General features: G+C 55.7%; 1 protein-coding gene across 1 annotated transcript; it reads right to left on the reverse strand.

Annotated features, from left to right (window-relative positions):
- Positions 1 to 2,402: 2,402 nt before the first annotated feature.
- CAMK2N1 (calcium/calmodulin dependent protein kinase II inhibitor 1) lies at positions 2,403 to 5,668 on the reverse strand. The gene is made up of 2 exons (XM_036914509.2): positions 5,173 to 5,668; positions 2,403 to 3,710 (listed from the first exon to the last, which is right to left on the reverse strand). Exons 1-2 carry the CDS (start codon positions 5,336 to 5,338, stop codon positions 3,640 to 3,642), a joined length of 237 nt encoding a protein of 78 aa, XP_036770404.1. The 5' UTR covers positions 5,339 to 5,668; the 3' UTR covers positions 2,403 to 3,639.
- Between the last annotated feature and the right edge of the window lie 5,059 nt (positions 5,669 to 10,727).

Consider the following 10,727-nt stretch of genomic DNA (forward strand, 5'->3'; position numbering starts at 1 on the left):
TTCAAGTCTCTTTCTTTTAAAACTTCATTTGCCAATTTCCCCCATAAAGGTGCTTTTTAATATTCCTTAGGCTGTCAGCCTGGACAGGCCACGGAAGCAGAATCAGGGAGATGGATGCTTATTACAGGCATTCAATTAGTGAAGTTTGAATAATGTAGCCCTGGATGCTCTGTCAATGCAGAGTCCTAGATGCCACCCTCCCCCACCTTGGACGTGCGGTGGCCTTGTCCATATTTATTGCTGCCTAGCCAGACATTTCAAGCATATCCTACACTTGGTATAATTTGGTATCTGCCCTGTCCCCAAATCTTCTCAACAAATGTTTACCTCAATGTTAGAGTATATTTAAAAGATTGATGTTCCCTTTTTGCTGAATGGAGTTCTCAGGAAAGGCAGAGGATCCTGCCTTGGATGATGGGGTGGCCTCCAGCAGGAACATTTTAATACATCACTTATTAAAATGGACCCGGAGCCTTGGCCAAGATCCCCCACGCTCTCCCCCTTCCTGGCAGAGGGCAGCTCCAGGCCTTAGCTGACACATCCAAGCCCTGCCTCCCTTCTGACCCCTTACACAGTTGTCTGTTGTGCAGAATAGCTGGGGAACAGAGCCTTAAAACAATGGACCAACAAAAGGGTATTTATGGTTGCAGCTGGGACTGAGCCTGGGTCTGGGGTCAGATGATTCTGCATCCCAGTCCTGGAGCTTCAGGATCCAGTCCTGCCTCCAGGACTAGTTACGAGCTGAGTGACCTCATACAAGTCACTGAACATCTCTGACATTAGTTTCTCCTGCACAATCAGGGTAAGAATAATGGCTGCTTCACAGGGCAGTGGTGAGCCTGGCATGCAGTAAAAGCTCAGTTAATGTCAATGTTTTGCAGTCCTTCTAGCCCTCTGGGGTGTCAATTTCCTCACCTACCAAAGAGAGTGAATTGCTGTGGGTTTCCAGGTTTGCCAGCCCATTATGTCAGAGAATGGAAGGGAAAGCACTTTGTAATCGCCCAGTGCTTTGATCAGGTAAGTAGTAATTACTGCTGGTGTGGACAGAGACTGCCTTCTGAAAGAATCTTTTCCTATGGCTCCTACTCTGCATGGCAGCTTGATGCTGAACAGAAGGCAGTCCCTGCCCCTAACTTTTTGCATGGTACCCCTCAATCTTCTCACAGGAGAAACACAGTAGAGGGCTGAGCTCTGTGGTGACTAAAGACCCATCAGCTCTGAAACACTGGAATTCTCTGGGGCCACCAGGGAGGAGAGCCAGGCTCAGGAACAGGGTCACCTGCCTGGGAAAATCAAGCTGGCATCCCCAGTCATCCTGCTAGCACCGCGAGCTCCAGCTTGCCTGCCATTCCCCGTAATGACTGATAGGACAATGGGCTCTCTGCTGGGTCCTCCTGAGGCTGGGACCTCCACTGCCTGGGGTGGTGGGTAAGACATCACCTCCCTCTCCTACAGGCCCTCTGGAGCCAATCTTCCTCCTCCTCCCCCATCTTACCTGCTGTCTGAGTCACAATCAGGCTCCTGTCACTGTGAGCTGTGTTGTGATTCCTGGTTGACAGTTTTACAACAAACACATTAAAAGCTCCTGGCACTGCGGCTCCTCAATGGAACAGCCCAGGAGAAAAACCTCTCCTGGCCTTTCTTCAGCCAAAATTTGTCTCCCAAGCCCTCCTCCCACAGGGGACTGCTCCAGCCCAACAAGGGGCTGAGAATTTTTTTCCTAAGAGCCTTTTCAAGGAATGACTGGAGGGCAGCTGCTGAGTGGGGAAGCCTGAGACCTCCCCAAGAGGACCGGCGGAGACCCTCCTGCAGGGCCTTGTGAGTTCTGGAAGGTTGGTTGCAGGGACAGGGCACCACTCCTGCTCAGCCTGGCCTTTTGAGGAGGGGGCCCTTGGAAAAGCACTGTGTGTGTGTATGTGTGTGTGTGTAAAGCAGCCTGACACTGAGCGCTACTATGTGCTGGGTATTGCCTTAATCCTCCCAACAACCTTAGGGGCCCGCTGGAGCAGTACCATCCCCACTATACAGAATTGGAAACTGAGGCTTAAAATGAGGGGACTGGCTCAAGGCCATAAGAGCTAGGAAGTAAAGGAGCTGGGATTTTAATCTAAGCCTGCTAGCCAATGAACATTAGCCTTAACAAGACTCCCTGCCTCCCAACACAGAACCCTCCATCTCTCTGCACACCACCAGGGAAGTAAGGAGAGTCCTTGGCAAACTCCCAATTGAATGAACTCCCCCTTGGGGGATGGCCTTGGCAGTCCACTCATCTTTCCTACCATCTGGTCCCAACCCACAATCCCTTTTTGCCTCAGACCAAAGCTATATCGTTCATTCCCTCCTTTCTGTCTGCAACCAGCAGACAAAAAGCAAGTCACCCAGAACCAGAGAACAGAAAGGAGTGAGACACAGGAATGGTTCTTTTATTGTACATTGGAGAAATAGCCCTGTGTGCTGGTTAAAGGTGCAACATCCAGAATATCGAATTAAGAAAAGAGGGAACAGGGAAGGGTAGAAACCTCTTGAGGTCCAAAGTTGCAAACAAAAAAACGGTAAAAGATTTCCTCACGCAAGAGGCATTTTTGCAAATACCATGCAGAATGGCAGCTGGTGTGCCTTAAGAGAACCCCTATAAATAACAGAAAAGACACTCCAAGCATTCCTTTACATGGACTCAGAGCACAGGGAAAAGAAAAGAAACCAAAATGCCTTTTGGCATTTCAAGATATTTGGCACTCTTGTGATTACATTTTTTTACAGTCCATTAAAGAGAATAAACTGACACAATATTAGAGAAAAAAACAGGCTGCTCACACAACAGACCACAAGGGAGAGGTTAGAAAAAGCTCAAGCATTTTTTTTCTTTGTTTTATGTGTTTTTTTTTTTCTCCTGACATATAAAATGTGTCCATGTGCATTAACTTGGGCAAATAGCTTGCAGCAACAAAGAAACACAAGCTTTACAATTCATTTTAAAATAAAACAAGGATTCTACCTATCATTCCTTAGAAAAGTTCTCTTCTTGTTTTAAACACATTCCTGATAGCTTCAAAAGATGACCAAAATAAAACAGAGCATCTATAGAGATCATTTTCTGATTTTTTTTGTACATCCAAAGATAACATAAAAAAATAAAACTGGACAGCATTTCACATCCAAGTGCACAGAATCATTTTTGCAAGATTAAATAATGTAAACATTGGGAACAGCCAAATCAGCAAAGAATGCCAACACCTCAAAACACCCGGTGTGGCCACTTCCTTATTTATTTAAGTGGTTCAAAATCCAGATCTATAATTGCGCAATATTCACTGTATATAAAAAGAAATGGATGTTAATTTTGACAAATAGCTGCAACTGAGACTTCTTTTTTATATGTGTGTATATAGTGATCTTTTAATTAATTTTTTTTTTTTTTTTTTTTTACTTTTGCCCAGAAGCCCAGAGCCTTCGCTTCCTCCTCGTTCTCAGGCCTCCGCTGCCTCCCGGCCTGACACAAGATACAGGTTGTTGATTTCATCGTGGGTAGCAAGCTAGTAATAAATTTCAAAGTGCTTTCTCTTCTCATGCCTTTTGCCAATAACTGTTAACGCCGTTCTTATTCTTATTCTCTCCCTTAACTCACTGTCTTTGGGGGAGTTAGACACCCGGAGGTGCCTTGTCTGTCATATTTTTCAGCACGTCATCAATCCTATCATCTTCAATAACAACTGCAAAACAAGGGGAGAAAAGGAGAGATGAGCGCACTTGGACTTCGACCTGGGTCTCCGACATTTCCCTCGATGCCCGGGGCCAGCGGGAGACTGCAGGAGGGGGGGGCTCCCTGCGAGCGTAACAGCCCCTCCTCCGCGGCCTCTGCCAGGGGTCCGTTTGCTGCCGGCCTCCGAACAACGCCCCGCGCCCCCCGCCCGGCTGCGTCCCAGCTCGGTTCGGAGAGAAGGAAGCAGAGCCGGCCCGAACCCCGCGGCCCCGGCGGCAGCGGCGCGCGCTGGCCGCGTTTCCCCCACCCCATCCCTCACCCACCCGACCCCCGGGTCGCATTTATCTGCAAGGAAAGTTCCCGGGCCTCCGAGGGAGGGGAGGAGGACCCGCAGTCTCCGGGCCCGACCCTCGCGGGTGCCCCGAGCCAAGTGCCGAGGTGCGGAGAGGAGGGGAGGCGCCAGGGGCCCCTCCCGCGCGCCCTCGGCCTCTCGCCTTCCCCGCGGCCGCAGAGCTCAGAGCCTCCGGCGCGCCGCCCGCCCAGGGCTCGCCCGCCGCTCCGCGTCTGCCCCTCGCGGGCTCTCCGCCTGTCTCACCATCTCTACCTAGCCTTTCCTTCCTCAGTCCCTCCATCAGTCTCTCGGCGCGCCTGTCACCTGCCGAGGTCTCTGGGTCTCTCTGGGTCCAGGGTGTCGGCCGCCCTCATTGTCTCAGCCGCCTCTCGGTCCTCCCCAGGCTCGAGGTCTCCCCGCGCTGATTCCCTCTGCCGAGCCCTGTCTCGGCCTCTGCCCAGCTCGGTCGCACCCCGCCCCACACCCTCGCCTCCCTCCCTCCCTGTCTCTGCGTCTCAGTCTCTCCCGGCAGCTGTCGGTCTCCCTCATTGTCCCCGCGCGACTCGAGCCGCATTCGGCGTTCCTCCCTCCAGGTCTCTTCCAGCCCTCGCACCCAGCTCCCAGGCTTGGCAGACCCCCCTGCCCCCGCCACCCGCCTCCCCTGCCAAGCAACAATGAAAAGCCCGGGCGACTCGACAGCCCCTCGTTCTCCCGGCAGGAAGGGGGTCCTCCTCCGGCAGTTCTCCACGCCGTCCTTTGGGAAGCCCTGGGACACCCCGCCCCCCAACCCCGACTCGGGCTGTAGAGCGAGCACAGCTGCGACTACACTGCGCAAAAGGGGAGGGGGGTAAAAACCAAAAAGCAAACTTTGGCGCGGGTGGAGACCCGAGCGCAACCTTTCAGCCCCAGCTGCAGCTCGAAGCGGCCACGCCCCCTGGGTGACCCCACCGGGGATCCGGCTGAGGGGGAGGGGTCTCCCCGGGCAGCTGGAGCGGGATCCGCACTGCGGGATCTCCCAGTACTGCGCGGTGGGATTCCTACGGGTCTGAACGGGTGCGCGGGTGCTGAAGACCCCCGCAAACCTCCCCCGGGCCTCAGGGCCCGAGAAAGGGGCTGTCGGAAGAGGGGACCACGAACTCACCCCGCTTGCTCCGGCCGATCTGGCCCAGCTTGGGGGGCCGCTTGTTCTGCCCAGCGCCGAAGAAGTTGTTGGTGTCCTGCAGGCGACAGGAGAAGATCTGGCCCACGTCGCCGCCGTCGCCGTAGGGGTTCAGCTTCTCGTCGCTGTAGGGCAGCACCTCCGACATGGTCGCGTCCGGGGGCTCCGCAGCGGCGCCTCCTCCGCCCGCGTCCCCGCCCGCGGCGGACAGGGTCAGCGGCGCTGGGGCCGGGGGCTGCCGGCCGGGGACGGCCCGCGGGCTGCTGCGGCGGCGGTGGCGGCTGCGGGAGGCCGGGGGACGCCGCTAGGGCACGAGCGCGCCGCCCGCCCGAGCGACCCGGCGAGCGCCCGCGGCTGCGCTGCGCTGCGCTCCGGCTCGGCGCGCGAGTGGCTGCTGCTCGGGCAGAGGCGCGCAGGACTCACATCCTCGGCGCGCTCGGGCGCTGGGCGGGGGCCGGGCCGGGCGGGGCCGCGAGCCGGGAGGAGGGGGCGTCCCAGCGAGCCCGGAGGGCGCGGGGGCCCGGGCGGGCGCGCCCCGGGGAGCCGGGCGGGCCGGTCCTGCGGCGAGTGCGGGCGGCGGCGGCGCGGGCTCCGGGAGGCGGACTGGGAGCTGTGCGCGGCGGGGAGGCGAGGGGCGAAGGGGGAGGGGAGAGAGGGAGGAGGGCGGGCGGGGGGTGGGGGAGAGGATCCCCGGAGCGGAGGTGGGGCGGCGGACCGGGAGAGAGACGGGGAGAAAGACAGACAGAAAGAGAGGGAGGCAGAGAGGCCGGGGAGAGGGAGAGGAGGGGCGGGGGGGACCACTAGGTCGGGATCGGGTAGGCCGAGGGCGAGAGCCGCGGAGAAGGGACGGGCGGGAGGGAGAGGGTCGGCGGGGGAAGGGGGAGAGTGGGGCCGAGCGGAGAAGGAAGCTGGGACCGCGCAGCCGGCCCGCGAGCGAGAAATGCCGGCCGCGGCGCGGAGGCGAGGCGCGGAGAGGCGGGCGGGAGGCGGGCCCGGGCCGCGGGGAGAGATCCCTGGAAGCCGAGCGACGTCACGGGGCCGCGCCGGCCACCCGGGCCGCGGCTGTCTTCCTGCCCCCGCCCCTGCCCGCGCCGTCCAGCCCGCGGAGGGCCCCCCGCGAGCCCCGCCCCGCCCCGGCGGCCTCCGGGCGCCTTCCCCCGCGCCCCTCCCGCGGGCTGTTTACTCAGCCCCACGCCGGACCCGCCTCCCGCAGGGAGCTGGGGGCGTGGGGGCTCTGGGTGCGGGAGGGGCAGCGGACCGACGACGCACCCGCCGGGCAGGACAGATGGATGCTGGTCTCCCTGGAGAACAGATGTTGGGGCAGAAGGTCGGAGGGCACCACGGCGACCGGCGGATACTGCCTCTCCCAACAGCGGCACACCGGGGAGTCCCTTTCCCGCTCCACCCTCGCGCCCCGCTCAGACTCTCAGGGCCCGGCCCCGTGGGCCTCACGCGCTCCCTCCCGGACTCGGTTGGCCCGGAAAGCCATGCTCCCGGCCACCGCTTGGGACTCCGGCTCCCGCGGGGCCTCAGGGTGGAGGCAGATGGGGGAGGGAAGGGGCGGCTCCACCTCCCGGAGGAGAGGGGAGAGCCTCATTACGCGGGCTTGCCCGGGATGCCCAGCTCTGTGTCCTCTGCCTCTGCCGGGGACGTCCCGGGCCTGCAGCCCTCTGCCCTCGGGAACGTCCCTTTCAGCAACAGTCAGGAGCCCTGGGGAGAAACTGTGGCTTTTGAGCCAAGGAGCGGACTCCCAATCCCGGGAGGGAGACTGGGGCAACCCCAGAGGCTTGGGAGGCACATCTGCCAGGCAGATGGTAGCTCCGAGGGGACAAGGTGCCGAGGAGAGCTCGTTATCCTCGCCCAGAACGAACAGCACCTGCTCTCCCCCAGGAGACCGCCTTCACTCAGCAGAGCCAGCCTGACCACAGAAAGGGGCAGCCATCCCAAGCTCATGCAACTTGAAGACGGGGCTAGAAAACAAATCTACGTCTCCTGATAAGGTCTCAACTGTTTCAACCTGCATCGCTACAAGGGGTCCCATCAATAGGGAAAGAGTACCCTAGGAGTCACTCTCCACTTAAATCTACAACTCTGGGTGGGTTATGGACCAGAGGGAAAGAGGTGTGTTTTTTTAAGTGACATAACTTCTCGAGGGGCTGCCTTGGAGGTGCCAGCCCAGCCTCCTCCCCAAACTGTGCAAAAGGGTCGCTTGGCCTCCAGAGAACAGACCGCTTGGGAAGAGGGAATGGGGCTGGGAAACAGGAGACAGAGACAATGTGGCAGAGGGAATGGGTGCTATCTTTGGATTCAGGCCTGGGTTAGAATCCCAACCCCATCATTTGCTAGCTCTGTGACTTTGGGCAAGTCACAGCCCCTCTCTGAACTTCCATAATCTCAGCTGTAAAACAGCGTATGTGGCCAGCTAGCTGCCTGTGTGCCTCACGGGACTATTATGAAAACAAAATGAAATCAGGTTCCCAGTGCCTGGCTGACAGTGTGTGTGCACTTAACATTTGAAATGACTTAATGAGTGAGAAAGAACAGTAGCCCTGTATTCATACCTTTTCAGAGCTGACAGAGCTGAGAGGATCCTTAGAGATGCCCCAGTCCAACCTTGTCATTTACAAATAGAGAAACTAAAGGCCAGAGAGGGTGAGAGGCTTGCCCCAAATCCCTCAGTTTATCAATGACAGAAGCAGCCAGCCTCCCTTTGCTCCACTCAAGCTGCCTGTCTCCATTCATCAAGGCGTTACTGAGTGTCTGCCTCAAGGTTAGCACCAGGCCAAGTGCTGGAAAAGAACACAAAACCATAATAAGCAGGGTGATAAAGTTACAAGAAACTCTTACGTTTGTATCATGCTTACATTTTTTTCCCCCAAAGTATTTTCTCATCCATTATTGACCTTGCTTCTCAAAATAAATACCTTTTTGAGGTAGAAAGAGGAGACGTTGCAGCTCTGTTTAACTGATGTTAGCAGAAAGAGGGTAAATGACTTGCTAAGGTCACAGGGCTAGTGACGGAGTCAGGAGAAGCCACTCTTCCAGGCTGTGATTCCAGGTCCCTGTAGGGGACACCCTGCAGTGCATGCAGGGCTGGGACCACCCTGTTCATCTTGTACTCACTGACTCCTTCCTTGCTGCTGAGTTATGAAGCAATTTATACACTGAGCACCCACCACAGAAGGTTAGCAGGCAGGCACAGACAGCTGGCGGACCTGCACGCACAGCAAGTGAGGGCAAGAAGGGAAGCCAGGTTTTACACTCCATCTCTTTTTATGTTTGCTTTACTTCATTCCAAATAAGGTTAAAGGTGGCACCTTCCCTACTCAGTATCCACCTCCTCACCAGACCACACAGGCAGATGGCACTTTACAGTTAGAAAAGCATTTCCACAACTTACCTCCTTAGAGCCTCCCATTAGCCTTCAGAAGTGGCAGGACTGGGACCATCAGGCCCATTTTACAGCTAAGGTACCCGAAGGCTGAGTGATGTCCCCAAGCTCACCCAGAAGTTCTGCAAAGGCAAGTGTGAAGCAGTTTGGCATTCCTCCACCTCTTTGCCTCCCAACCATCTCCATCACAAAGGCCTCACTCAATCCTCCATTTTGTCCAGGCTTCAGTGGGGTATCCCTTTATCCTGGAGTCTTACACTTGGGTGCAAACACATGCCCTGGGCTCCATTCCTGCCTTTCCACCCTCCAAAAGCCAAAGGGCTGGCTCAGATCCAGATGACTGAGACTCTGTGGAAGATGCTAGGTTCTGAAGGAGGAAGGGACCAGGTAAGGCAGAAAGGGAGGCTGCCCTCACTGCCACCCAGTGTGAAGGAGGCAGCCTCCACTGGGCAGCCAAGTTCAAATCCCTGCTCCGCTATTTCCTGACACTGTGATCATTTCTCCTCGTTGTACCTCAATTTCCTCATCTGTTAGATGGGACTAACAATTATTCCTACCTGGTGATTTGTTTTGGGAAGGAGATCATACATGTATCATATGTCTGGCACATAGTAAGTCCTCAATAAATTCAGTTGTCCTTAGCCATTGACTCTCTTTGTGGCCTTGAATAAGCGGGTTCTATCCTATAGGCCTCTGACTCTTCATTAGGAAACTTGGAGAAAATCACCTCCATCTTTTCAGCTGCAAAATCAGCCTATTCCCCCAAATCTAAAATAGAAAAAATCTGCTTGAGGCAAAGGTGGGGGGCTTCCCCCTTGAACCTCACCTGAAACCTCAGTCACCAAACCCTAGGCCTCTGCAGAACTGAGCAGCACAGGACAGTCCACCTCCATGGGCCCTTTCAGCACAGACATTCTGGGGCCAAACATGTATTTGCAGGCCTCTGCTGTGCATCAAGCCCTACACTCAAATTGGTGGGACAGACAAAGGGAAAGTCAGCCCCAGCAGTGATCAGTATAAAATAGATGCTCACACATTCACCCCCTTTGTTCCCTTACCCTCTCTTCTTTCCAGATGGGGAAACTGAGGCACAAGCAGCAGCATCAGTGATGGCAAGACTTGGAGAAGAAAGTGGCTGTCAGCCCCAGGTGTGGGGCATCTGCTGGCAGCTCAGGCCCAGGATCCCATAGAGGCGGAGCACCGGGACTGCTGGGCCTTGTGAGGGCTGGCTCAGACTCTAGACGGACAGCAGGGAAGGCCAGGATGTGGTGCTATGTCAGTGGCCAGCTGGTCACCTCCAGAGAGGCTAAGTGCAATCCCAGCAGGGGACCATCACTCTGAGCCAAAGCTAGATTAAAAACCAATGCCACCCCAGCCCCTCTCAGCTCAGCTGGAACCTGGATGCAGCCAATTCCCCACCCACTTTGAAAGGCAGGGCCTGTGCCCCCCACCTCCCCACAGCAGGCATAGATGCACCAACACACAACTGAGAGAAAAGCGTGGTAACTGACTGCAGGTGCTTCAGACCTAGAGTCAAGGAAAAATTCATTCATTCAGCAAACGTTTGTTAGGGACTTTTGTGGCAGGCAGTCCTTCTACCAGTACAACTCAAGGAGTATTAGCTTCCTTATTTGTTAAATCATCAAATGAAATCTTACAGGAAACCTCAATACATATATTAAAAAACAGATAAAAGAAAGGCTGCCAGAAAGATAGGGATTCATAACTCCACCCTTTGGGGACCCCTACAACCCAAAGGGTCTCAGAAGAATGCCCCGGAGCTCTAGATGCTCAGTGGAAACCACCCCTACAGTTCATCAAGTCCCACCTCGTGCCATCACGATGGGGAAGCAGGGGCCCAGAGGGGGCATGTGGAACCCCAGGCTCCTACTCCCGCTCCCCCCTGCACCACACGGCAGCTCGGCATTGTGCAAAGGGGGCTCCAGTGATGCACTGCTAGTCAGAAAGTAAAAGGGCTTTTTTCAGCAATGAAGTTTGCTGTGTTTCTTTAAAATAAAATTAAAAGATAAGAGGGTAATTTTTGTTTTGATTATACCAACAACTCACAAAGTGAGAATCCCATAGGCTCTTCAGAAAATGTAAGAAATAGTGAGGACAGATGGGAGGAGTCTGGGAGCTAAATCCC

This window comes from Manis pentadactyla, chromosome 4 (assembly GCF_030020395.1).
Source record: "Manis pentadactyla isolate mManPen7 chromosome 4, mManPen7.hap1, whole genome shotgun sequence".
Taxonomy (NCBI): Eukaryota; Metazoa; Chordata; class Mammalia; order Pholidota; family Manidae; genus Manis; species Manis pentadactyla.